Source organism: Nasonia vitripennis, chromosome 4 (assembly GCF_009193385.2).
Source record: "Nasonia vitripennis strain AsymCx chromosome 4, Nvit_psr_1.1, whole genome shotgun sequence".
Lineage (NCBI taxonomy): Eukaryota > Metazoa > Arthropoda > Insecta > Hymenoptera > Pteromalidae > Nasonia > Nasonia vitripennis.
In genome coordinates, this window is record NC_045760.1 from 2,018,870 (window position 1) to 2,046,857 (window position 27,988).

Genomic DNA, 27,988 nt, shown 5'->3' on the forward strand with positions numbered 1-27,988 from the left:
AGGTAAATGCTTGTTTAAATCAAAAAATTCGGATTTGTGTAAAGAAAAGAAATAAATAAATTTTATTTACATTTACAATTGTTTGTGACCATTTCAACGTATGTATTAGTATAACTTTTATTATATTTAATATTATTTAATTTGCAGTTAAAAAGTTTTATTTGTAGCGTTTAATTATAATTAAATCTATGCGGATAAAACTTCCTTGGTGCATTGTTGTAAAGTTTGCAATGCAAACTCAATATCGCTTTGATTCAAAGCAGTACAAATACATATTCTCAAGCTAGGCCTGGGGTAATCTCTTTCAGCATGTAAATATGCTGGAACTATAATGGATAAATTATTTTCAAAACACTTGTCAGATATTTCTTTGATTAGTTTTTTTTCCTTATCATAATCAAGCTTTTCCTTCAAATATAAATGTTTGACTGGTGAGTCAACAAAGCTTATGCATTCAAGGCTATTAATTTTTTTAACACCATTGTCAAAAGCCTGACATTTTTGCTTGAGCGTAGCAAAAATTTCTGGATTGTTTTCCATGATGTCTAAAGAAGTAATAGCAGCTGATGTCAAAAGTGGTGGTAGAGAAGCAGAAAAGCAGTATCCAAGTCCTGATAGCCTTTGATGTTCAATGATAAATGATGACCCAACACAAAAGCCACCAATGGAACCAATGGCCCATTCCAGAGATCCTGAAAGAATATTTATGACATAAATTTAAGTAAACAGTGCAGCATAACATAGCATAACACAGAAATAATTTCAACATACCCATGATCATGTCAATTTCATGTCTAGGAACATTGAAATGTTCAGTAACTCCTCTGCCAGTAGCTCCAAGTGTTCCAAATGATATAGACTCATCGACGAAAATTCGCAGTTTATACTTTCTGCACAGGGCCACCAATTGAGGTAGAGGACACAAGGTTCCAGTATTCATGTAAATACCTTCCACAATCAAGAATTTTCTAGTGGTCTCTATATTTTTAGTATTTTTCTTGTTTAAGCCTGACTGAGCTTTTAGTATTCTCTCAAGATCTTCCACGTCATTGTGCTTGAAATACTTAATATTTGATCTAGAGGCATCAAGTCCCTTCTGTATAGAGAAATTGACTTTTTCATCAACAAACACCATGTCCTTCCTTTTGCAATAGGCTGGAATAGCAGATGCAATTGTGCTGAATCCATAAGAATAAACAACAGCCTCTTCCATTTGCATGAATTGTGCTAAGCGTTCTTCTAACTCCAAGTGTACATCCACTGTTCCATAAAATCCACGAGGACCACAGGAACCAACTCCATACTTTTCCACGGTTTCAATGGCTTTCTTCTCAATCTCAGCATTTTCTGTCAAGCTCAAGTAATTGTGCGTAGCCAGATTCAAGCAATCCTTGCCATCGACAATTATTCTCTTACCCACTCGCGAAGTGATTTTTCTAGGATTTAAAGAAGGATGATCTTTTTGGGTCTCCGGTATCAGTGGCTCCGGTCTCCACTGCTCCAGCTTCCTTTCTAGTTCATCGTTGTTAGAATTGCTCTCAGACAGGTATCTTCTTTTAGCAAAAGTTAGCCAAAGTACAAATGCTATAAATGTTATGAGAACTGTGTGGTATTGAGGTATTGTGCCCAGTATATCAATGGACTCCAAAAATACAAATTTGGTGCTCATTTTGCGCGTTTCTTATTATCTTATATATTTATTATGAATCAGCTTAGAGGATGTTTAACCTCCCTGTATTGCTATTTTCCGAAAATAAATGCTACAATCAATAAATAAGCGGTAAAGTCGGTGTAAAAAAAATACGAATTGAAAACTATGGGACTATGTACCTTAATTTGTGGTGGCTGTCATCGCCGAACTTATCGATTAAATAAACAAATTTTCACGCTTCACCGAATAACTCATAGAACGTAACGTAAGTAGTCAATTAGAACGTATGGGGTGTTGGCAGCGGTCTTCCAATCAGAGCTCTACGTTATCATCCGAGGATTTACACTTCCGATGATTTTACTTTAAAAAATGTTGTGTATTCTTTATGGCGGAAATCTTTATTTATGCTATACGTACTCTTTTTACTTACTCTTGATTTATCATGAAATTGAGTTAATTTCTTTCCCCTACTATACCGATTAATTCCTAATTTGCTTAAGCGTAGTACTAAACTGTAGTATAAAAAATGACATAAGTGCAGCAGACATCGCTGCAAAAAATATTTTTATCAACGAACCGACAGCTTTAGCAATAAATAAATAAGTTTTGGGTAAATTCGCAAGTGTGCGATCCTCAACTCGAGGAGCTTGGAAAAAAGTCGAGTTGCACAGCAAGTGTATAAGTGGAGGGGGCCAGGCATATCATGTATATAAGTATACACTGCACCTTGGAAATAAAGGAATCCGTCGAGGTGGTGAATCAGTGGATCGTCGTTTCGTTCGCGCACGTATTTGTTAGTGTTAGTAAGGAAAGTTTTGTGTACTGTACAATGTATTTTTGACGTGGAAGAAAAAAAAGCAGGACAAGAACGACTGGCCGAAGAAGAGGAGGCTTTACAGTTTAAGGGAGGAAATCGGCAGCGTGGCGCGATTCCGGAATAAAACTACTGTAGGATGGTAAGACACTTGTCGGAGAAATTTTCGGCGAAACAAATACTTGATCGAATATGAAATATTTTTTACCAATGTCACGGTTTACTGTATCGTTTATCGTACGGTCTTGCATGTTGATCATTATTTGCACGCATTGCTGAGACTATGGTTGATTGTGGATATTTATCAAACTTTTTGCTATTCGATTACAGGATAGGTTAAAGTGGAGATGGGCTGTAGTGGCTCTTGTATTGTTGTTGGTGGAGGCTCAAGGATTTTATGTGCCAGGTGTGGCACCTGTCGAATTCAAGAAAGGAGACAAAATTGATGTGAAGGCTGTCAAGATGACCAGTACACATACCCAGTTGCCGTACAAGTATTATTCACTGAATTTCTGTCTACCCAAAAATGGAACAACATACGTATCTGAAAATTTAGGAGAAATTCTTAGAGGTGACAGGTACGTTGATAATGGAACTCTTTTAGAAGGTTATATTTATAATATATAATTGTACGTTGACTTGAACTCTCTTTTTCCCCCAAGGATCGTTAATACTCCGTATGAGGTTGCTATGGCAGAGGATGTCAAATGCCGGCTTCTCTGTCATTCTCCAAAAAATCCAATGACGTGGAATGAAGAACACTCACTTCTTGTTATAGAAAGGATACAGCACGAGTATACTGTTCATTTGTACGCCTTTCCAGTTTCAATTTCTATGAATATTCACATAAGGGATCCCAAATAATTTGGAAATTTTACTCGATAGGTTAATAGACAACTTGCCAGCAGCAACAAAAAAGAAGAATAATGGTAATACCATTGTTTATCACGGTTACCGATTAGGAGGTATTGAGCCCAATTCTAATCAAGCGTATATCAATAATTATTTAAAATTGAAATTGAGTTATCACAAACATGGAGAGTAAGTATAACATCTGATATGACTAAAGTCTGATTTATATCTATTACTTGTAACTTTACTGATTAAAATAATTTGTTTTAGGAATGAGTTCAGAGTTGTAGGTTTTGAAGTGGAAGCTCATTCCATAGACTTTGACCAATTGCAATTTGAAGGCAGTACTTGCAAAATACCCACAGAGCATTCAAAACAGTATGTGAATCCTAAAGGTACCAGAATATTATTCCTCTATTCCGTAGAATGGAAGGAATCTGATGTAAGTTGGGCAAGTAGATGGGACATTTACCTGGGAATGAGTGACGTTGAAATACATTGGTTTTCTATAATCAATTCCCTGGTTGTTGTTTGTTTCCTGTCAGGTAAGATTACAGAATGTTTGTTTTCGTGAATTTCACTTAAAATTAATTAAAGTATCCAAAATGATGCCAATATTTACAATATTTTAGGAATTTTGACTATGATTATCGTTAGAACATTACGCAGAGATATCGCTAGATATAATGCAGGGGAAAGTGATAGCCTGGCAGGGCTTGATGAGACCATTGAAGAAACTGGTTGGAAACTAGTTCATGGAGATGTTTTCAGACCACCTACAAATGCACGTTTGTTTGCTGCTGTGATTGGAAGTGGAATTCAAATTTTCTTCATGGCTTTGATAACAATTTGTGAGTTACATAGTGCATGTATTTATTACATTCATAGAATGCAATATTTTTTATTCACATCTACTATTCACGAATTATAGTTTTCGCTATGCTGGGAATGCTTTCCCCAGCAAGCAGAGGAGCTCTTGGCACGTGTGCAATCTTTTTATTCGTTTTCTCGGGACTAGTAGCTGGTTACTTTTCTGCCAGATTATATAAGACAATGCTTGGAAAAGAGTGGAAAAAGGCAGCGATGCTGGTAAGTTATTTCAAATATTATTATTTTAAATTGTATCTGATACAATGACTTCATTAATTTGATTACAGACGGCAACTTTGTACCCTGGAATTGTGTTTGGAACATGTTTCTTCTTGAACTTCTTCATCTGGGGAAAACATAGCTCAGGAGCAGTTCCTTTCACAACAATGTTATCTTTACTATGTCTTTGGTTTGGCATCTCATTACCTCTGGTTTACCTTGGTTATTTCTTTGGTTTTCGTAAGCAGCCATTCACACATCCTGTTAGAACAAACCAAATTCCTCGACAAGTACCTGATCAACTCTGGTATATGAATCCAGTATTATGGTAAGTTTGCTTCAAGAAGTACATTACAACTGTTATCTTATTTAAATTCATAAAAAAATTTAATATTTTGCCTTTTTTAGTACTCTCATGGCGGGAATTTTACCTTTTGGTGCCGTCTTCATTGAGCTGTTCTTCATTTTGACAGCGTTATGGGAGAACCAGTTTTACTATCTGTTTGGCTTTTTGTTCCTAGTTTTCTGTATTCTTGTGATATCATGTTCCCAGATTTCAGTTGTAATGGTCTATTTTCAACTTTGTGGAGAAGTAAGTACCCATACATTCATTTCTTCGTTTATAATCCAAATCACTAAATAATTTATTAAATTATTGCTATTTTTTTCCAATTAAGGACTACAGATGGTGGTGGCGAAGTTTCATCGTTAGTGGAGGTTCAGCATTATACGTTCTAGCTTATTCTATCTTTTACTTCATGTCAAAGCTAGAAATAACCGAACTCGTTCCAACTCTTATGTACTTTGGTTATACCGCATTAATGGTGCTAACATTCTGGCTGTTGACTGGAACCATTGGCTTCTTTGCAGCATACGCATTCATCAGAAAAATCTATGCAGCCGTTAAAATAGACTAGTCAAACTAACAACGGTAATAGCCAGTGATATTCATTCTGCCAAAAACTGTCGAACCTGTGTAATTTATTGCATTACACTTTTTCTTATATTTCTGGAAGAAAAAATGTAATACTAAATTACATTTTTGCAACTATTACGGCAGATATTACTACACACATGAATTAAAAGGGGTCAGTAACTTTGAGGTCTTGTAAATTTAAATTAATTAATTGATTAACTACTTTAAGCCCTCACGTTATATATTTTTTAATCGTAACAATCACTTATTAAGATCTTCAAGTGTACTGATCCTTAAGTAGTTATATTGCTTTTGAATGTTACAAATGTAAATTTTCCGAATCTTGTGTGTACAGATCACAGTCGACTCGATTGTACAATGAGCTCATTTTAATATCATGATTGCAAAGTGCGCGTGTAAATATGAATCGTCGTTATATAGGATATTTTGTAGATTTCAAGTTGTATCATTTCTTACAATTATCAGTATATACATATTTATAAATAAAATTATTATACATTATTTCTAACTAAAATGCTTTGACATTCTTTTGATTTAAAATATTGTATAGCTTTTCTGTTTAGTCATGCATACAGTTCTATTCTGAATAACTGGTCATTGTAGAAAAGACTAGATGCATAGAAATCATGCTTTAACGGTTTTTATTTTTTATCATCCGTTATCATCAAGTAGCAAATTTGAAAAAATTCTTATTCCGATAATAATTCAAATTTTTTTCAACGATTTAAATGAGACTTTTATGTATGGAGTAAAATAATAAATAATTATATTGTATAAACACCATTCGACATATCATAGTTGTTACCAACGAGACTTAAATATATACCATAAAAATCGTACGCACATGGAAATGATTAAAAGAATTATAAAATCTCTTATTTCAATAACTCAAATTTTCTTGTGAGTTTATATAGAAAGGTCTTGAAATTATAATATGAATCAAAATATTAAAAATTATTTACAGATAAAAAAGCTATATACAGTGATCTAATGAAGCTTCATAAAGTTGTGAGGAGTTATTTTTTGTCGAAGTTTATAAAACAAGTATGCAAATATGCAAATTCCGCTGATTATATATATACTTATGACTGTAGACTCAACAGGCATATAGCATTTTGATATAGCATAGTTATTAGGTGTAAATATGCCCTAAAACAATAAATTGCATTGTTATTTTGTATCAGAAGTGTAAGGATTATTAATACAAAAGAATAAAATAACTTATGCAATCGACTAACCAATAAGAATGATGGGTTGTCTTTATTTCGCCAACTAAATGAAGGGACAGTAACTTCCAAAATATCTTCCCTATGAATTTTTCTACAACCATGATGCGTATGTCCATCAACTACAAGTCGAGGGTGTAAAATATCTAAGAGCTAAAAAAAAGGGGAATATTAATTTTTTCAATTGAAAACAGTCAAATTTAAGAGATTTCAGTGAATAATAGAATTTACTTGTTCTGTTGCTTCTCTTGATAAGCATTCCCATCTTTCACGAAATTTGATATCTTTAATTTCTGCTGGAGCTTCATCCAATTCATCACAAATTTCATCAGATTCTCTGTATAAAGGAAAATGCTGAAACAGTGAATGAATTCTCTTAATTAAACTATTTAATATATAATTAACAAATAACACAAAATACTAACTTGTAATAAAATTGGTCTACTATATCTTTTAATTGCATTATTCTTATTGCAATCACTACCAATACCCTTGGCACATTTCAAATGTTCTACAAAAGTATATATAAGTATTGCAATGTGTAACTAAAGATACAGAAAAAGGAACTGAAGGTAATTTAGAGGACTCACTACTAATCTTATTTACAGCAACTTCTGTAGGTCTACATAAAAAACATCCATCCCCTTCTAAAGCCATACTATTTACTAAAACAAAATGATTGCCTCTTATACTAATTCTCCTGACACTTGGGGCATTCATGCCAGTTGTAAATCTTTGATTTAGATATGGTGTGATCACTACAAAGAAGATTTTTCTATAAAAATGATCTAAGAAAAGTTTGAGAAAAGATTGATGACAGACATACCATAATGAAAACCAATGTCATGGTTTCCAGATACTACATACAGATGAGTATTTTTTGGCACAGAAAACATAGATTGGAATCTTGATATGTAGCCTTCAAATTCATCTGAACTGCACCATTGGCCCTCATCGAAAACATCTCCTAGAATGACAACTCATTAAATAAAAATAAAAATAAAAAATTTAAAAGGTTTGTATACTTGTTATTTTTTAATTTCACAAACCTAATATAAATACAACATCTGGCCTATGAATTGCCATCACAGTTTGAAACGTTCGATACATTTGCCATTCCCTAAATTTAAAGAAATAAAAAAACTTTTGTAGGTATTCTTGATACTGACTCTATAGTTATTATGAACAATATTAATTTTATCAAGACCTTCGAAGCTTGTCAAACCAATGTCCGTTTTTTGAGCCTAATAAATGTGTATCTGCTAAAAACATTGCATGAACAGGTTTTTCTTCAGATGTGGCAGCAGGTATCTTTGGATCAGCTTTACTTGGATCCAAAATTGGCCATCGACACTGTAAAGCAAAAAAGTCAAACTTTGACTATGTAAATTAAGTTGAATAGTTTCAACCAATATTCACCTGTACTATGACAACATAGTATATCAGATATTCACAGAAGAATGAAACTGCTATCAATGAACATAATAGTTTCATTAAATAATACTTGTAGGAATGTCTTTGTATTCTCAACATGTTGGTAAGCGATATAATTTACATTATTAAGACCATTATAGAGTTTAAACAAAATTGAGAAGAACCCTTTTAAAATCTACTTCATAACAAACACAATCATTATAAGTATTAGCAGGTTAGCAAGTTTTTTGCGTTCGCAATATCGATCAGCCAGTTTGACGAAACGCGCGACTTTGTTTTCCTTTATATGTATAAGTTATAGTTTTTCGTCTCCAGACGATGCGAACTTTAAAAGTTTAACATCGACTTTTTACGAGCAATCATTAGTAATGAATAATACTGCTAATTCGGTACTTATTACTTATATATTATAAGTCATGTTGTCAAGTGCCAAGTTAACATGGAATGTTGACGTAACTATATATATATTATATGCAGACGGCAGGCAGTCGGCGACTCCAACGCCGATTCGATATAGCTATATATACTTATACTTACTGCTCCGAAAGACACTGTTGAGCCAAAAGAGTGGGAGAGCCGGCTCATTCGCGATTAGCGCTTGCGCACTATAAAGTTGGACTTTGTCCTCCTTTGCGGTCGCGGACTCGTCTTCGGTCTCGTGCGTGTGTGACAGCTGCACGAAGTTCACGAATAATTTGTATAAATCGTATCGGAAAAAAATTAGATAATTGCGGAATCGTTATAAAAGTTTGTAATCGCAAGTAAAAAAATTGTCAGTTTATTAGTTTATTTATAAAAAATCAAAAACTTTTTACGCCGCGAGAAAGTAGAAAAATGCGTTTTTCTTGTAAGATATTGATCTGAGAACATTGAAACCACTGCGAATCGTTTGTAAATTAATTACCGATTCTGTAAATATTGCCTTTATTGCGTTATTCGCTATAGATACTGATTAATAAATTAATTATTTTTTCGTCAACTATGCTACACCAATTCGGGCGGTTCGTGTACCATATTCCGTTCGATGATTCGAATCAGCTGTTCCTATATCGTTACGCACGTGTACTGCAGTGACTATATAATATACGACAACAACAATAAGTCGGTTTGTGCAAGTGCATCGCGGATTCAGAAGTGTGTACAGTGCAGCGATGGTCTCCTGGTGCAACGGCCTCTTCAGGGAGTATTGGCTTTCAATCTTATTCTAACTTTAATAAGTCCAGAAGTAGTGAAAGTGTAAATTACTAGGTCATAACCTACAAATTATATACTCCATCATAATATCTCTTTTATTTATTTAATAAAGTCTAGATAACAAACGGGTTTTTATACTGCAGTAGTCGATTCTTTATTGTAAATAAAGTCACTTATGGCAAAAATATTTTAATTATTAATGTTTTTATCATTTTCTATGTCTCATTTTTTGATGATTAATTTTTTGAAATCTAATCAATATTAGATATTTTTTAATAGAATTTCATGCCTAGTTCTATCACTTTTTATCATTACTTTATTACTTTTACAGTAATCTTCAATAACACCAATCAGTCTACATGCCATTAGATCATACTTGGATAGAAGAGCTTACCGTTGTAGCTACTACTGTTATAACTACAGGTATGTCCTATCGTACAAAACATTTTGAACCTTCAATGGCTAACTTATAACAAATATTAGGTGCTTCAAAACATTGTAATCAGGGTGACCAGACCTGTCGTCACTTACTATCATTATATTACAAAAAATATTAATTGAGATTACATAATAATTTCTTTGTTGATTTTTGAAATATCTGAAATCGTAAACATCTCACCACATTACTAAATAATCACATAAATAACATTTGGCCAGGTCTGGTCACCTGGCTCATTGAAATATCTTGTGCAACATACTAATTCATTTATTTTTCATCGAACGAGCAAACTGTTCCTGCATAAGTTCCTGCATCACTGATGTCTCACCGGTATCCACTCTTATTTGTGCTGCTGCGCGTATTCACTGGAGTGAAGTCTTCAATACTTATTGAATTACCTTTCGCCAAGAGTGTATCATGAAGGACATTTTCAGAACAATACATATAATATAACAAAGTGATCAAAATATTAAAATTATTAATTTTTCAGATTCGAGGCCGTCAACTTTGATGGTGTAAACAACAGTGCGACTGATGCAGTGCAGGACAGCTGGATAGCTGTTTCATCTGTTTCAAGAGTGAAGACCGCTGTGTTACAAGTGAAAGTGCGAAAGTGTTCTTAGGGGGATGAAATAGACTTAGGGATTAGAATGTGAGGGAGTAGGATTAGTTTAGAATAGTGTTATCAAAATAGGATACAGAGCGTATTATCAGATGAAAATTGAAACTCTAAGTTCATTAATTAGAATACATAATGTTTTGTTTAATAACTTTCGAAAATGTCACTGAATATTTTGTTTCAATTTTCATCTGCTCAGACTTTGGCAGGATATATGTTATTTTGCGAGTAAACTTTAGAAAAGCTAATCACAGAGGATCTGTCAGGACTAGCTTAAATAAATCTGTGTTCTGCCATATTTTTAGGTCCAGAAGGTGAAAATAGAAAATTCAACTCAAGTAATTATGACCATCTGGTCCTAAAAATACAGCAGAAAGTAAAAAAAGAACTTGTAAACGCTTAGAGATACTCCATCTCAGCAATTACAGTTGCAAAGAGAAAAACCGTGAGCAGGTGTTTAGGTGATCATAGGAACCGAATATAGATAAACGAAAATTGCCATGATAGCTATAGTTTCCTAATGATTAACATAACATCTGTACAAGTTTTTAGACCTCTAGATTAAAAACTACTTTAATAGTATTGTCATTACGTTCAACAAGTTTTGTATATCCTTAAAAAAAGTAACTACCATAGCAATTTTTATTTATCATTGTCAGTGACTTTTATCGAGGTATTTTACTTAATTTTAAAGCGTGGAAAAGCAACAATAATTTTGAACAATTATAAATAATATAAACTTAAAAATACTTCAATTTGTTAATATGCAAATAATTTATAATACTTGAAAGGAAAAATTATTGTTAAATACTAAGGTATAGCTTGAGTAACAATGCTTTTCTATACTTGAAATTATACTAGATAACAGTAATGCAAGTCTCAAAGGTTAATAGATTCTCTATAAAAAACCATCACAGAAATGTGAGTCGCAAAGTGAAAAGCACGAGTGGGTTTACAGGTAATCATCTATACAGGATAAAGTTAAATAAAAACTGCCATGGTAATTAGTTTTTAAATAATTTTTAAAACGTCTGTACAAAATTTCAGCTGTCTAGTTCAAAATTTATTGTTATTTTTTTGTCAATGGGAAGAAAGTCATAAGTCAAAATAAGCAAGAATTTTCCAGCCATTTCTATTGCTTTTGACGTACAGCTTTGAAATTTTGTAAAGATATTTCACAACTTATTAGAAAACTATTTACCTGATCAGTTTTTATTTAATTGTATCCTTTCTTTATGTTTATCCGAAGCCCTATGCTCGGCTTTTTAGTTTGAGGGGGTGATTTATTATAAAGAGAACCTCTAAAGTGCAGTGACTTATACTAATGCGTGTTCAATGTTTTCCTTTTTTTTTTACTGCTAAAAGGTACCATTAGTTAACCAGTTACCTTAGAAATTTTTCAATTATATTTAAAAATTATTAAGGATTTAGACATCCCTTGTAACAAGACTTTTGTAGGAAATCAAACTTCCAAAGTGAAAAGCCGTATGCAGGTCTCCAGGTAAAGGTACAGAGAGGATAAATTTAAATAAAAACTGATAAGCTTAATAGTTTTGTAATGAGTTGTAAAGCTTTTGTTCAAAATTTTAGAGCTCTACAATTAATGACAACTCTCAAGTATCGTAATAAGCAAGATTAACATTTCAGTCATTTCTCTTCTTTTGAACGTAGAGCTCTGAAATTTTGCACAGATGCTTTAAAACTCATTCCATAACTATTTACCTTATCAATTTTTATATAATGTTATATTTTCTTTATGTTTACCTGAAGCCCTATGTACAGCTTTTTGATTTGAGTAGGTGATTTGGTTCAAATAATTTTGTTAAAATGAATCTCTTAGCTGCACTGACTTCTCTTGGTGTGTATTCACTTTTTTTATAATTTTTCATACAGTTCACCTTAGTATTTAACAATAATTTTTTAAATCGTGAATGTTATAATTAACTAGCAAAATGAAAAGTTGAAAATTTTGTAAAATTCTAACGTAAAAACTAATTATAGCTTCATATATTAAAATACCCTCGAATTTTTTGTATGCAATCTGACGAAAAGAAGAGGAAAAAATTATGTACAATAAATATTTTTACACTACAATTAAATAAATGTATTTATTAATAATCATGCATTAATTATTTTTTAAAACAGACTGCCAGTGTTTCTTGCAATATAATTGTACATTATCTGCGACGATGATCTCTGAAAAATAATACAAGATTTTATAAAATTTCCTATGCGTTAATATTAATTGAGACATCAGTAATTCAATTTTTACTAACCGCTAGTTATACCTTGTTATCAAATTCTATGTAAATTAATATTGCTCCGTTTAGTGATGCAGCTTTATCGCTGATTCTGATAGGTTTGCTGGATTCTTCTGTGTTATCATACTTTAACCAAAATCCTTGAATGCCTCTACAACAAGCAAAATAGTGCCTTGTTGTTTGTTCTCCTAAAGGTTCTTGAAAACCAATTATTCCCATCAAAATAAATGATTGTTCTTCTATTTTTATGTGTGATACTAATTCACCTAACTTGAGTAAGCATGATCCACTATTTTTGACTGTGTCTTCAATATCAATGCATAAAATATTTTGTATTTTAAAATCTGCTATAAAATCTTATGACCACATTTATCACATTTATCTGGTATATGAAGGTGTTTAATAATATTTTCTATATAATTTTCAGACATTATTTCTGTAGATGACATATTTATACATTTTTCATGTCGATATGATATGATGTTACACTGGTTACATTCATACTTATCAATTATGGTTGATGGCATAATTCTTTTATAAAATTCACCAATAGATTGTCTCCAACAAAACTTTTGACTTGCTGAGCCACAAAGCTTGTCGACAAATTTCACTCTCAATGAGCTTAGCTGTCTAAAGTTGAAATTCTCAACATATTTTTGAAGAATGTTGAAAAACTCTTCAGTGATTTCCTCTATTGTATAATTTGTTGGTTGAGTTATAAAATTTTGAAATTTTTGGATATTACAATAAGCTGAAGTTAATATTTCTAAAAGACTATCAAAAGGACTTGAAGTAGCAAGAATTCTTCTTTGTTTATTAATCTTATTAGATGTAGATTGATTGGAATTTTTAATAACTTGACGTTTTATAGAGGATTGTGTTGGTTTTTGTTGCAACAAATAGATATCCTCACAAGGCCTAAGAAACTTTCCTCTATTGAAATTATTTTTTGCAATTGCAGATTCTGATTTCTGAACTTTTTTATTACTCTTACTAGTGTTATTGTTTTGTTTAGTAACAGCATTTTGTTGAAAAATTTCATTATCGTGCTTATCATGCACATATTGTGATTCAACTTTTGTATTTTCATTTTCAATGGGAACCAACTTTTCAGATATTACTGCATGTGTGTGTGAGATATGATTATCATTATTATCTTGGCAAACAGAGTCTATAAATGTATTGATATTCAAACTTACTTCTTCAAAATCAACACCATCACTATCATTATTAGTGTCTAGTATACTTTCATCATCACTGCTTGAAGAGTTTTCTGAATTGTTTTCCTCTTTAGCTTTTACTCGATAATTATTAAGACCCATCCAATTTTCTTCATACTGCATGTAACTATAGTCAAAATATTTATCTTTTGTTTTTCTACTTGCTTCTGAATGAATAATCTTTCTTAAATATTCTAACTTTTCATTCTCATAATCAATATTTTTTAATAAATATTCATTTAGTCTTGGTGTTGATTCGAATTTTAGTGATAAGTATCTATCAAAGTCAACTTTATAACTATCTAATAGTGCAGTAAAATCACAGGATGAACTTGTAATGCTATTTTGTTGTATAATATTTGACCAAAGAACAAATTCCATACAAAGTTTCATCAATTCTTCGCAAAATTGTGGATTATAAAACACATTATTTTCACATGATTGATCATTTTGTGTAATCATTATTTGATTAGCTTCTATAAAAATATTCTCTATAAAGTCTTTAATGCATTTACACTTATCACAGTTAATTTTGATAACATTATCAAGGTCTACAATTTGTTTGAATTTATTCTCTATTTTTTCTAGTTCTTCATTGCTATAAAGTGTTTCCACATTTAATTCTTGTATTTGTAACTTAATAAGCTCAAAATTCTCATGTGTAATTTTACTTTGATATTGACTACTGGAGACAATGAAGATGCTTTTTAAATTGCGTTGAAAATCATCTAAATTTTGTTGTAAACTTAGTACAATAACACAGTAAAGATGAAATCTCTTTACAGATGGAAGTTGTATCCTGTTGATGCATTCCCAATATTTTATTTTGATAATCAAAAATCTGTTGTGAGTATAAATAATAACTCTCGGTAATATTTGAGCTTTCCCAGTTAAATAATCGTAACACAAAAGCAAATATTCTTCGTATGGTAAGTACTCATTAAAAACTTCATTTGCTGTAAGATAATGATGTGTGTAATAGTCCAAAACTAAAAATTTTGGAATTGCTAAGCCACTTCGTATATTTTCACCAAAGAATTTATTAAATAAGGATGTTGAGTAATCTTCAGTCGATAATTGACACAAAGGTACAAATGTATTAGACACCACTGTACCTAATGCATATAAATTTATTGGCTTGCTAACGTGTCCATCCGGCGCCATAAATGGCTTGCAAAACGTTCCTATCAGAGAAAACATATACAGAATATCTTTTCCTAAATCTTTTGAAAAATCTATTGCTTCTATCGTCCAATGTAAAACAGATAGAGGAAATGTACATATTTCTCTTATTGCAGGCTTGTAGAATACGTCTTTTCGCATTTCAATCAGTATAGATTCTTCATCTCGTTCATCTGCTAATTGAGAATCATTTATTGTGTCTTTTACTGTATCCTCTATTGTATCTAGTGCATTTGTAATATTGATTTCAGCTAATATTTTCTTGGAATTAATTTGAACATAGCGGTACAGATTTCGCACATTTATAATTTTTTTACAATCTCGTTTTTTTATGTTGTCACAAATTAATTGCCACACGGGATCACTTTCTTTCTTCAATTTTCCATTTGCGGTACAAATCTCATGTTTTCTCATTTCTTCTATCCGATCTTCATGTGGCACTAAGCATGGTTTTCCTCTTTTCCCCATTGTTATTATAATAATATTACTTATATATTGTAGTTATTTGTCGAATCAGACATAATATTAGAAGGCAATTGAAACACGTTTGAGCTGCTAGGCGATAGCTTTCATATGTCACTGGCACTTTCTCAGTCTAGCAAAGCTTGTAGATAAAAATCTCTAGCAGAATCGTATAAGTAACTAGAATAGATTAGGGGATATAACGTAAAATGATATAGGAATTTTCTTCTTATGATCACATCTGTTTGTAAACACACGAAGACTGAAGCGCGAAGTCGTATATACTGATCTAAATGCCGTAATCGTATCGACGAATAAGTTTCTTAATCATAAACGCATGCATCTATTACAATAAAAAGTATAGTTTAGTCTGTATAGTATATATAAAGGACTGCAACAGTCGCAACAGGCGCTAGCAAAAATCAACGCGTTCTCACACGAAATCCACCACGCGCATCGAGATTCCGCGAAAACGTGATCCTGCACGTAGCTATTTTGTTTTTGTTAAAAAATAGATGTATTACAAGACAAGTTTTTGTGAAGTTTTTAACAAAGAAAAGACTAAGATGTCATCTGATTCGTGGTGTGTTCTGACAACGTAATATATATAAAACAATCGACGATCAGATTTCCTGGAAAACGTTATCGCGCGAGGCAACGGTCGTTCGCGGCAAAAGTCGCATTCGTCTTTGATGACCGAAAAATGAGATATTGTATGTGTTTACTACAAAAGTTTAATAGATTATTGCATGATCAAGTATTATATGTGTTGATATCAGACAAAAAAAAACAATATGCCACGAGAAGCAGAAGTACCAGCACAATTTTTGGAAGAAAAACTAAAAGAATGGAATGTTTTTCATAAAAATGGGACATTAAAGGGCACAATTGATCCAATTTGGAATGACATAAAAAAGGCTCTAAATCTAAAAATGACTGCAAACTCTTTGTATTTAAATGTATACGGAAATAGGCATAACATTAGAACGAATTTGGAACGTTTTTTTAAAGTACCAAGTAAAAAAAGAAAAATTCAAGAATTAAGTGATATAGATCTTGATTATTGTGATGAGGAATCCCGCAATAATCCTTACAAGTGCAAAAGATTAGAATTTAAAATTGTTGCAGAAACTAGCAAAATAATTGATTTAACAACAAGGAAGAATCAGACTAAATGGGCAGAAGAAGTTAAAGACCAAATATCGGCATCACAAAACTTACCTTGCGTTTTTAATCTTAAAGATGGTTATCTAACGAAAACATCTTTTAAAATCAAAGGCTTTTGTAGTGATTGCAAAACTAGTATTGTAGGAGAAAGTGACTTTGTTAGTGCTGAAAATAAACTTTTAACTATACAAATAAAAACGTTTTCAACGCATCAAATTCCTCATAAAAACAAAAGACAGTTAACAGGTAAAAGACGGGAAGAAATAGGAAAAGAACTATTAACAAAAACTGCGACAGAATATAGAGAAGAACAGATAGAAAAATTAGATATAGATTTTGAACCTCCCGACTTAAATAAAACAGGCGCTTTGCAAAAATTAAGGGAAGAAGTTTTGGATAAAGCTGACGGTTATTTTGAATTTAAAGGTTTGTCTATTACAAATGAAAAATTCATACAAAAGTGCAGCATTAGGAAGTTATCATTGCATCCATTATATGTGTATTACTTTACAGACGCACAAATAATATTTTGGAACAAATTACAGCATAGAAACTTACCATTATCTCTCGATTCTACGGGAGGTTTAGTAAAAAAATATTTATCTTACTCCGGCAAAATTTTATTTTATTACGTACTAGTAGTTGGCTATAAGAAGAAAATCATTCCCTTACTGCAAACTATATCCAGTATACATCATGTTTTATTTATTAAAGAGTTTCTGGAAAAATGGATCGAATTTGGTGCAAAAATACCTAAAGAAATCGTAACTGATGGATCGTTAGCCTTACAAAACGGTATTTGTATTGCTTTCAACAAAATGACGTACAAGATGTACAACAATCACTGTTATCAAATGCTTATTAACTTACAACATTCATCACCAAATTGCTACTACCGTCATGACGTTGCACATTTAATTAATGCAGTACGAAAATGGAAATGTTTCGACAAATCTAATAAAGCTACAATAGATTTTTTTGTCAGAGGCTTAGGTTATCTTACACAGGTCGAAGATTTAGACGAATTTGAACAAATAGTCATATCTATTGTGATAATTTGTAACAGTACATTATCAGATGAAGGATCTGAATGTTACACTCGAAAACTGTTAATGACAAATATTTTCAAAACCTTCCAGTACAAACTTGAATTAGTTATTATATCTAGCGATGATGTAACAAATATAAGTGACGATGATGATTATGTTAACATTCCTGAAGAAGAAATGGAAGAAAATAAAGATTCTATTACTAAATATATTGATTCGATTTTCGACCGGGGAGTAGCTCTTAGTAATACTTCAGATGAGATAAGCGACAAAGTAAACTATTTATATTGTCATGAGTTTCTTAAAAATTTTAAAAATTTATGTTATACTTTTGTAACTTGGACAAACGTTATGAAAAATCATTTTAAATCTACAAATAACGCTGCATCATCTGCTCGGTCTGAAGCATTTTTTAAGAAAATCAAACAATGTGAGCGTCCAAAACAGTTACAAAAGTATATTTTGTCAGATGTAAATAGAATTAAAAAGTATGTAAGCGTTGGAAATTTATTACTTAAAAAAGAAAATAGTTATGATGTTAATGAAACAGCAATATCCATATCACCAACATTTAATCTAGAAAAACTGAAAACAAAAAGACGTTCTATAGAATCAGTTCCAATATATAATGAAATTAGTACACAAAATACTTTAGAAGAATCTTACATAAGCTTAGAGCACAGTTATTCAAAAAAGATGCCAGTAGAAAATACGTCAATTGCGGATAGTCAGAGTGATTCAAGTTTTGATAAGAATGAAATGTTAGCTTCTTCTTTCAAGGACCAGAGTGATATCCAAGAACGCGGGCTTATTTTAAATGGAAATAAAATAGGGAAAAAAATATACGGCATAAATAACAGCTTAAAGCTACTACAATTTCGAAACACATGCCCCTTCGATAGTGTATTGGAAGTTTTGACGACTATTTATATTGATAATGAATACTTTAAACGAGATATAAAGAAATCGAAATGTGATGGTTCTCTTAGTATTTACAGTTGTATAGTTGATTATTGTGACAATAATTTTAATACAGATTATGTATATAATTGTAGGAGTGAGATTTTGTATCCATTATATCAAAATGCAAAAACATCTTCAGAATCTATTATTGATTGCTGTGACAATGTAGGAAATGTACTTGAAAAATTATTGAAACAATTACCAAGTATTCAGAAAACTTTTAAATGCTCACATTGTGATTATAAAAACCAAAGAGCATATTATAGTATGTCAATATCAGCCACAAACTATTATGATAATGGTATAAAATATATTGAAAGGTTCTTAGAGAATCAATTATTAAACAATTTTATATTTTGTATGGAGTGCGTAAATAAAAGCTTAGAGGTAAAATATGAACTTTCTAATTATTTTGTAATTGATCTGGAATATTTACACGAAGAAAAGAACGCTGAGATTATTCTGCCAACCGTCAAAAATAAAAAAGTGAATTTCAAAACAGATTTTGAAGAAATACCTAAAATGTTAGAACTGAAAGATAATGATTTTGAACTCAAAGGAGTAATTGCTTTTCACGGTGACTCCAAATCACCAAAGAGCCTAGCTCATTACAAAGCTTACACATATTCCACTAATGAAGAATGGATATTGTATAATGATTTAGCCTCCAATAAAATAGTATTATTCATCCCTCCAGAAGAAAAAATTGCTTTAATTATTTATGCGAAGGTATCATACTATGATAACACAGAGAAGATTGATCAATCAGCAATATAAAGCTGCCTCAATAATCGGAGCAATATTAATTTACACAGAATTTGATAACAAGGTTGATAACAATAACAATTTGATAACTAGAGGTTAGTAAAAATTGAATTACTGATGTCTCAATTAATATTAACGCATAGGAAATTTTATAAAATCTTGTATTATTTTTCAGAGATCATCGTCGCAGATAATGTACAATTATATTGCAAGAAACACTGGCAGTCTGTTTTAAAAAATAATTAATGCATGATTATTAATAAATACATTTATTTAATTGTAGTGTAAAAATATTTATTGTACATAATTTTTTCCTCTTCTTTTCGTCAGATTGCATACAAAAAATTCGAGGGTATTTTAATATATGAAGCTATAATTAGTTTTTACGTTAGAATTTTACAAAATTTTCAACTTTTCATTTTGCTAGTTAATTATAACATTCACGATTTAAAAAATTATTGTTAAATACTAAGGTGAACTGTATGAAAAATTATAAAAAAAGTGAATACACACCAAGAGAAGTCAGTGCAGCTAAGAGATTCATTTTAACAAAATTATTTGAACCAAATCACCTACTCAAATCAAAAAGCTGTACATAGGGCTTCAGGTAAACATAAAGAAAATATAACATTATATAAAAATTGATAAGGTAAATAGTTATGGAATGAGTTTTAAAGCATCTGTGCAAAATTTCAGAGCTCTACGTTCAAAAGAAGAGAAATGACTGAAATGTTAATCTTGCTTATTACGATACTTGAGAGTTGTCATTAATTGTAGAGCTCTAAAATTTTGAACAAAAGCTTTACAACTCATTACAAAACTATTAAGCTTATCAGTTTTTATTTAAATTTATCCTCTCTGTACCTTTACCTGGAGACCTGCATACGGCTTTTCACTTTGGAAGTTTGATTTCCTACAAAAGTCTTGTTACAAGGGATGTCTAAATCCTTAATAATTTTTAAATATAATTGAAAAATTTCTAAGGTAACTGGTTAACTAATGGTACCTTTTAGCAGTAAAAAAAAAGGAAAACATTGAACACGCATTAGTATAAGTCACTGCACTTTAGAGGTTCTCTTTATAATAAATCACCCCGTCAAACTAAAAAGCCGAGCATAGGGCTTCGGATAAACATAAAGAAAGGATACAATTAAATAAAAACTGATCAGGTAAATAGTTTTCTAATAAGTTGTGAAATATCTTTACAAAATTTCAAAGCTGTACGTCAAAAGCAATAGAAATGGCTGGAAAATTCTTGCTTATTTTGACTTATGACTTTCTTCCCATTGACAAAAAAATAACAATAAATTTTGAACTAGACAGCTGAAATTTTGTACAGACGTTTTAAAAATTATTTAAAAACTAATTACCATGGCAGTTTTTATTTAACTTTATCCTGTATAGATGATTACCTGTAAACCCACTCGTGCTTTTCACTTTGCGACTCACATTTCTGTGATGGTTTTTTATAGAGAATCTATTAACCTTTGAGACTTGCATTACTGTTATCTAGTATAATTTCAAGTATAGAAAAGCATTGTTACTCAAGCTATACCTTAGTATTTAACAATAATTTTTCCTTTCAAGTATTATAAATTATTTGCATATTAACAAATTGAAGTATTTTTAAGTTTATATTATTTATAATTGTTCAAAATTATTGTTGCTTTTCCACGCTTTAAAATTAAGTAAAATACCTCGATAAAAGTCACTGACAATGATAAATAAAAATTGCTATGGTAGTTACTTTTTTTAAGGATATACAAAACTTGTTGAACGTAATGACAATACTATTAAAGTAGTTTTTAATCTAGAGGTCTAAAAACTTGTACAGATGTTATGTTAATCATTAGGAAACTATAGCTATCATGGCAATTTTCGTTTATCTATATTCGGTTCCTATGATCACCTAAACACCTGCTCACGGTTTTTCTCTTTGCAACTGTAATTGCTGAGATGGAGTATCTCTAAGCGTTTACAAGTTCTTTTTTTACTTTCTGCTGTATTTTTAGGACCAGATGGTCATAATTACTTGAGTTGAATTTTCTATTTTCACCTTCTGGACCTAAAAATATGGCAGAACACAGATTTATTTAAGCTAGTCCTGACAGATCCTCTGTGATTAGCTTTTCTAAAGTTTACTCGCAAAATAACATATATCCTGCCAAAGTCTGAGCAGATGAAAATTGAAACAAAATATTCAGTGACATTTTCGAAAGTTATTAAACAAAACATTATGTATTCTAATTAATGAACTTAGAGTTTCAATTTTCATCTGATAATACGCTCTGTATCCTATTTTGATAACACTATTCTAAACTAATCCTACTCCCTCACATTCTAATCCCTAAGTCTATTTCATCCCCCTAAGAACACTTTCGCACTTTCACTTGTAACACAGCGGTCTTCACTCTTGAAACAGATGAAACAGCTATCCAGCTGTCCTGCACTGCATCAGTCGCACTGTTGTTTACACCATCAAAGTTGACGGCCTCGAATCTGAAAAATTAATAATTTTAATATTTTGATCACTTTGTTATATTATATGTATTGTTCTGAAAATGTCCTTCATGATACACTCTTGGCGAAAGGTAATTCAATAAGTATTGAAGACTTCACTCCAGTGAATACGCGCAGCAGCACAAATAAGAGTGGATACCGGTGAGACATCAGTGATGCAGGAACTTATGCAGGAACAGTTTGCTCGTTCGATGAAAAATAAATGAATTAGTATGTTGCACAAGATATTTCAATGAGCCAGGTGACCAGACCTGGCCAAATGTTATTTATGTGATTATTTAGTAATGTGGTGAGATGTTTACGATTTCAGATATTTCAAAAATCAACAAAGAAATTATTATGTAATCTCAATTAATATTTTTTGTAATATAATGATAGTAAGTGACGACAGGTCTGGTCACCCTGATTACAATGTTTTGAAGCACCTAATATTTGTTATAAGTTAGCCATTGAAGGTTCAAAATGTTTTGTACGATAGGACATACCTGTAGTTATAACAGTAGTAGCTACAACGGTAAGCTCTTCTATCCAAGTATGATCTAATGGCATGTAGACTGATTGGTGTTATTGAAGATTACTGTAAAAGTAATAAAGTAATGATAAAAAGTGATAGAACTAGGCATGAAATTCTATTAAAAAATATCTAATATTGATTAGATTTCAAAAAATTAATCATCAAAAAATGAGACATAGAAAATGATAAAAACATTAATAATTAAAATATTTTTGCCATAAGTGACTTTATTTACAATAAAGAATCGACTACTGCAGTATAAAAACCCGTTTGTTATCTAGACTTTATTAAATAAATAAAAGAGATATTATGATGGAGTATATAATTTGTAGGTTATGACCTAGTAATTTACACTTTCACTACTTCTGGACTTATTAAAGTTAGAATAAGATTGAAAGCCAATACTCCCTGAAGAGGCCGTTGCACCAGGAGACCATCGCTGCACTGTACACACTTCTGAATCCGCGATGCACTTGCACAAACCGACTTATTGTTGTTGTCGTATATTATATAGTCACTGCAGTACACGTGCGTAACGATATAGGAACAGCTGATTCGAATCATCGAACGGAATATGGTACACGAACCGCCCGAATTGGTGTAGCATAGTTGACGAAAAAATAATTAATTTATTAATCAGTATCTATAGCGAATAACGCAATAAAGGCAATATTTACAGAATCGGTAATTAATTTACAAACGATTCGCAGTGGTTTCAATGTTCTCAGATCAATATCTTACAAGAAAAACGCATTTTTCTACTTTCTCGCGGCGTAAAAAGTTTTTGATTTTTTATAAATAAACTAATAAACTGACAATTTTTTTACTTGCGATTACAAACTTTTATAACGATTCCGCAATTATCTAATTTTTTTCCGATACGATTTATACAAATTATTCGCGAACTTCGTGCAGCTGTGTGTGACGTCGAAAAGAGACAGAGCTGCGCGAGAGGAGGCTCATACACTGCACATCGGCTCGGTCGGTCCCGTTAATACACAGCTTTTGGATAATTTATTAACTCGTCGGAAGAATGGCGAGCTGTCGGCTATTCGGTGCGCTCACGCGCTTTTCTCGGACCAATGTCAACTTTGTCACACGTGCAGGTAAAAATCTCGCAATATTCATTAATTTTATATGTATATATATATATATATATATATTCTATATTAAAGCCTGTAAATTGATTACATGCCGAGTCACTGATCCTCTCTCTCTCGCACTCGAGGAATTTCGTAATCTCTCTCCTTACTTACCGAGATTAACTGCAGCAAATTTAACCTTTGCACCTACCACATTTTTTCCTTTTTTTTGTCTCGAAATCACATAACGATGATGCTTTTACGTGGTTATTTGACTTTTAACGTTGAACAATGTCTAGTGTGGGCCAAAAAGAACAAGTTCACCTCAATGTTTTTTTCTTTTTGGATCAGACACATTAATGTCTGCCTCCAAAGTATATCGATTTTTTCAATCGCTTTAATATGTTCAACCCAAAATATCAATTATTTTTATCATTTTCAAGTATTTCGATAAGTTGGAGACCTAACCGTACCCTTGGCTCTTATGCAAAGATATGCCAAAAAATCATAACGCCAAAAATATGTTTATGTAATTTTCAGCTCTGTATCAGCCACTGCGGACGCTGGCTACAGAAGCTAAAAACAAGCATTTTTCATACAAAGTCGTCGAAGATGTAGCTGTAATTTCTATCGACTCCCCTGGAGTCAAGGTCAGTTTTTTTAATCATCATTTATGTAACAAAATGAATATGGCAATTAATAATATAATGCTTTACTCACTTATCTACGCTTGCTGATAATTCTTTTAGGTGAACACTTTAAATGAAGAAGTAATGCAAGAAATATCCACAATTTTGAGAGATGTTGAGAGTAACCCTGCAGTTCGATCAGCTGTATTGATAAGTGGAAAGCCAAACTGCTTTATTGCTGGTGCCGATATTTCAATGCTGCAAAAAGTTAAAGATGAGCAGACTCTATATAAAATTTCCAAGGACGGTCATGAAATTTTGAATAAAATTGCAGAAAGTAAGAAACCCATCGTAGCTGCTATTCAGGGCAGTTGCTTGGGTGGAGGTTTAGAGGTATTTATTATTATTTTTTTTTTTACACCGGAGAGATAAAAAAATTCCTTATTTACTTGATTTATATAATTTTTATTTATTTATTGATAATGTCCATCTTTGTGAGTGACTATACCTATGTCTTATATATAACTCAAGATATTGTAGCTTATTTTTGAAATTGTTTGACAAAAGTTTTGCAATTTATTCTTCTTCTAATTAAAAAGTTTCACAAGTGAAATTTTAGTTTACATAAAGTACCATAGGTGAACAAATCGCTTTGTTTGTGGTTCTTAGGTAGCTATGGCTTGCCATTACCGAATTGCAGTGAAAGATGACAAAACTGGCTTAGGATTGCCAGAAGTAATGCTTGGTCTTCTGCCTGGTGGCGGTGGAACTCAAAGGCTTCCGAAATTGGTTTCCCTTCCAAATGCACTAGATATGCCTTTGACTGGTAGAACAGTAAAAGCTGATAAAGCGAAGAAATTTGGTCTTGTTGACCTTCTTGTAAATAGATTGGGTCCAGGAGTAGCGACAGCTGAGGAAAAGTATGTAATAAAGTTTTGTAAAATAAGATGAAGTAATTTTGATTAGTTTCTTTAACACTTGATTTTTGTATAGCACAAAGCAATATTTGGAAGAAACTGCCGTGAAGGTGGCAAAAGACATTGCGAACGGTAAACTAAAGATTGACAGAAGTCCAAAGAATTGGGTAGAAAAACTAACCAATCAAGTAATGGGCATTGAATTTGTGAAAGATCAAATCTTTAAGAAAGCAAAAGCACAAGTAATGAAACAGACCAATGGCCTTTACCCAGCTCCATTAAAAATTTTAGAAGTTATTCGAACTGGTTTGGACAAGGGTCCCCAAGTGGGCTATGAAGCAGAGGCCAAAGGATTTGCTGAATTAGCTATAACACCTCAAAGTAAAGGTTTAATCAGTCTTTTCTTCGGCCAAACAGAATGCAAGAAGAATCGTTTTGGAGCCCCTAAAACTCCAGCAAAGTAAGATGATAGCATAAACACTAGAAGAGAATGATTTATAAATGTCAAGTTTCAGATTTATATTTATTTTCATTTATCATTATATTTATTTTTTAGGACTGTTGCAGTTGTAGGAGCTGGTTTGATGGGTGCAGGTATCGCTCATGTTAGTATTGATAGGGGTTACAATGTTATACTTAAGGACACAAACGATGCTGGATTAAACAGAGGTGTTGCTCAAATCCAAACAGGCTTGAACAATGCTGTGAAGAGGAAACGTATAAACAGGTGAATAAAAGTTATTGTGTAAATTTTGTAAATAACGCAGGATACACGTTCGAAAAGTTTAATGTAATAATGAAAACATTTTTTCTTACTAGCATTGAGAAAGGAAGATTGCTTGCTAATCTAACTCCAACCTTGTCTTACGATCAGTTCCGAAATGCTGATATCGTCATTGAAGCCGTATTCGAAGATCTTGGAATCAAACACAAAGTTATCAAAGAAATCGAGTCTAGAACTCCAGAACACTGTATTGTTGCCACCAATACGTCTGCTATTCCAATAACAAAAATTGCTGCTGGAAGTGGACGTCCAGACAAAGTAAATAACTTGAAAAAATTTTCAGAAATTTATTTTAAGAATTCAAATGTTCTTAAACTTACGATTTTTTTTTATTTTTCAGCTTATTGGCATGCATTACTTTTCTCCTGTCGACAAAATGCAATTATTAGAAATAATAACGCACAAAGGTACTTCAGAGGAAACCATAAAGTCTGCTGTAGATGTTGGTTTAAAGCAAGGAAAAGTAGTGATAACTGTTGGAGATGGTCCCGGATTTTACACGACGAGAATCTTATCTGCCATGGCTACTGAAGGTGTAAGACTGATGCAGGTAAATATTGGAAATTCGACGAAAAGTATTTCAAATCAACTGTGTCAATATGTATTACAAAATTAATGTCCGTGAAACATAGGAAGGCGTCGATCCTATGGATTTAGATCAGCTTACGAAGAAATTCGGTTTCCCCGTGGGAGCCGCCACTTTGTCCGACGAAGTCGGTATTGATGTAGGCTCGCACATCAGCGTTGATCTTGTAAAAGCTCTCGGAGACAGATTCCGTGGTGGAAACGAGAATATTCTAGTTGAAATGGTCAAGGCAGGATATTTAGGTAAATAATTATTTCAAAATAATCTTTACAATTGCAAAAAAATACCTTTCTCTGATCATGCAATATCCCTTTCAATCCCAGGCCGAAAATCTGGCAAGGGTATCTTCGTTTATGAGACTGGTTCGAAACACAGGGACATTAATCCTGGTGCACTTGATATTCTGAAGAAGTACAGCCTGCAACCTCTCGGCAGCACTTCTGATGAAGACAGACAATTAAGAATGGTGTCTCGATTCGTTAACGAAGCTGTATTATGTTTGCAAGAAAAGATTTTAGCCAACCCCGTGAGTACAAAATCGGAAAAATCAATTTTTGGTTTGATATTGCTCAAATATTAAGGAATAAAAATTTGTTTAACAGTTGGAAGGTGACATTGGTGCTGTATTTGGACTTGGATTCCCGCCATTCACTGGAGGACCTTTCCGCTGGGTCGATTATTACGGTGCCCATAAATTAGTCAACAAAATGGAAGAGTTCATGGCCCACTATGGCGAACCCTTTAAGCCATGCGACTTGCTTTATGATATGGCCAAGAACCCCCAGAAGAAATTCCATCCTCAGTAACCTCGCTATGAAATGGTTTTAAAAACCATTGAGTGAAAAGTTAGTCGATCGATCGACAAAAAATTTGTAATTTTTTAAGATTTTAACATGTGCTGCAAGTACAGAGCGTGCACTCGGAAATAGTTATATTATACTGTAAACGAATTTTCTAATACTTGTTATTGCATTTTATAGTGCATTTTTATACGTTTCCAGAGTCATAGCTTACGTATTTTTCGACTGTCCTTGTTAAACGTGTGGTACAGACAAGCTTTTATCATAAGTATATTTTTACATGAATCTGTTTATAAAATAAATTATATAAGAAAGCAATGATACATGTATATTGTACTTACTTTTTGCCAATGTTTACAAGATTTTGATGTATCAATTTAAACGAATTTAGATTTTTTTACTCAAAATTTGAGCAAAAAAAAGCAACGTTACAGGGTTGATTTTGGTTTCCGTGTGTTATTCCGTGTATGTTGACATCGACCACGAAGGAAGCTTGACGCAATAGTCAACTTTGATTGCACGGTTTGAGTGCATTGATATCGGAAAACAAGGCCCCCTCACACGCCCAACTCGAAAGTTCGCATGATTTTCGTTTCCCATACACGGTTTGCGCATTCTCTTCGCTTTACCATCAGGGTTCGAATGAGTCAACTTTCTAATAAGAGAGCTGTAGGGATATTATGCGCAAGGTTTTCGCAAACCTGCAAAATAAGTACTTTAAAAATAGTCGTCGCCAGCAATAAACTTGTGCGCAGCGATATTGGTTGTTAGTTATAAATGTGGTTAGGAAAAATTCTGAGAATACAGTTCCGAATTGTGGTTTTAATGTTTT

The 27,988-nt window shown here is 32.2% G+C and overlaps 4 protein-coding genes and 1 long non-coding RNA gene across 9 annotated transcripts; 3 read left to right on the forward strand and 2 right to left on the reverse strand.

The window, feature by feature from the left end:
- Positions 1-33: 33 nt before the first annotated feature.
- On the reverse strand, positions 34-2,331 carry LOC100121776 (serine palmitoyltransferase 1). 3 transcript variants are annotated; one of them, XM_032599457.1, is made up of 4 exons: positions 2,082-2,331; positions 1,831-2,011; positions 772-1,740; positions 34-692 (listed from the first exon to the last, which is right to left on the reverse strand). In XM_032599457.1, the coding sequence occupies exons 3-4, from the start codon at positions 1,667-1,669 to the stop codon at positions 187-189; spliced, it is 1,404 nt and encodes a 467-aa protein (XP_032455348.1). In that variant the 5' UTR covers positions 1,670-1,740; positions 1,831-2,011; positions 2,082-2,331; the 3' UTR covers positions 34-186. The 3 variants fall into 3 exon arrangements, with proteins under 3 accessions (XP_032455348.1, XP_032455347.1, XP_001605383.2); XM_032599456.1 differs by having other exon boundaries at positions 772-1,760; positions 2,082-2,327; XM_001605333.5 differs by having other exon boundaries at positions 772-1,760; positions 1,831-2,308.
- LOC100114251 (transmembrane 9 superfamily member 4) lies at positions 1,742-6,587 on the forward strand. Its single transcript, XM_001607548.6, has 10 exons — positions 1,742-2,607; positions 2,796-3,043; positions 3,128-3,274; positions 3,351-3,506; positions 3,588-3,862; positions 3,950-4,168; positions 4,249-4,406; positions 4,475-4,734; positions 4,815-4,998; positions 5,084-6,587. The coding sequence occupies exons 1-10, from the start codon at positions 2,605-2,607 to the stop codon at positions 5,321-5,323; spliced, it is 1,890 nt and encodes a 629-aa protein (XP_001607598.1). The 5' UTR covers positions 1,742-2,604; the 3' UTR covers positions 5,324-6,587.
- LOC100121762 (metallophosphoesterase 1) lies at positions 5,022-24,249 on the reverse strand. 3 transcript variants are annotated; one of them, XM_001605318.6, is made up of 9 exons: positions 7,989-8,556; positions 7,777-7,922; positions 7,619-7,689; positions 7,396-7,536; positions 7,160-7,327; positions 6,995-7,080; positions 6,801-6,923; positions 6,582-6,722; positions 5,022-6,492 (listed from the first exon to the last, which is right to left on the reverse strand). In XM_001605318.6, exons 1-9 carry the CDS (start codon positions 8,100-8,102, stop codon positions 6,331-6,333), a joined length of 1,152 nt encoding a protein of 383 aa, XP_001605368.1. In that variant the 5' UTR covers positions 8,103-8,556; the 3' UTR covers positions 5,022-6,330. The 3 variants fall into 3 exon arrangements, with proteins under 3 accessions (XP_001605368.1, XP_031784930.1, XP_008211461.1); XM_031929070.1 differs by having other exon boundaries at positions 6,222-6,492; positions 8,541-8,649; XM_008213239.4 differs by lacking the exon at positions 7,989-8,556 and adding an exon at positions 24,161-24,249 and having other exon boundaries at positions 6,237-6,492.
- LOC116417193 lies at positions 8,687-11,113 on the forward strand. Its single transcript, XR_004227489.1, has 2 exons — positions 8,687-9,251; positions 9,529-11,113. It is a non-coding gene; the product is annotated as an uncharacterized LOC116417193 (long non-coding RNA).
- Positions 23,079-27,479, forward strand: LOC100121740 (trifunctional enzyme subunit alpha, mitochondrial). Its single transcript, XM_001605300.6, has 11 exons — positions 23,079-23,464; positions 23,981-24,090; positions 24,190-24,462; positions 24,739-24,989; positions 25,063-25,446; positions 25,543-25,713; positions 25,806-26,028; positions 26,111-26,320; positions 26,403-26,598; positions 26,680-26,882; positions 26,959-27,479. Exons 1-11 carry the CDS (start codon positions 23,392-23,394, stop codon positions 27,160-27,162), a joined length of 2,298 nt encoding a protein of 765 aa, XP_001605350.2. The 5' UTR covers positions 23,079-23,391; the 3' UTR covers positions 27,163-27,479.
- The last annotated feature ends 509 nt before the right edge of the window (positions 27,480-27,988 follow it).

Coding starts and splice junctions, on each gene's coding strand:
- LOC100121776 (XM_032599457.1), bottom strand. CDS start 1,669: ATGAGCACCAAATTTGTATTTTTGGAGTCCATTGATATACTGGGCACA. Junction 693..771: donor TGAAATTGACATGATCATGG/GTATGTTGAAAT, acceptor ATATTCTTTCAG/GATCTCTGGAATGGGCCATT.
- LOC100114251 (XM_001607548.6), top strand. Junction 3,044..3,127: donor GAAATTCTTAGAGGTGACAG/GTACGTTGATAA, acceptor TTTTCCCCCAAG/GATCGTTAATACTCCGTATG. Junction 3,863..3,949: donor TGTTGTTTGTTTCCTGTCAG/GTAAGATTACAG, acceptor ACAATATTTTAG/GAATTTTGACTATGATTATC.
- LOC100121762 (XM_001605318.6), bottom strand. CDS start 8,102: ATGTTGAGAATACAAAGACATTCCTACAAGTATTATTTAATGAAACTA. Junction 7,328..7,395: donor TGACATTGGTTTTCATTATG/GTATGTCTGTCA, acceptor TCTTCTTTGTAG/TGATCACACCATATCTAAAT. Junction 6,924..6,994: donor GTAGACCAATTTTATTACAA/GTTAGTATTTTG, acceptor TCACTGTTTCAG/CATTTTCCTTTATACAGAGA.
- LOC100121740 (XM_001605300.6), top strand. CDS start 23,392: ATGGCGAGCTGTCGGCTATTCGGTGCGCTCACGCGCTTTTCTCGGACC. Junction 23,465..23,980: donor CAACTTTGTCACACGTGCAG/GTAAAAATCTCG, acceptor TGTAATTTTCAG/CTCTGTATCAGCCACTGCGG. Junction 26,883..26,958: donor AAAAGATTTTAGCCAACCCC/GTGAGTACAAAA, acceptor TTTGTTTAACAG/TTGGAAGGTGACATTGGTGC.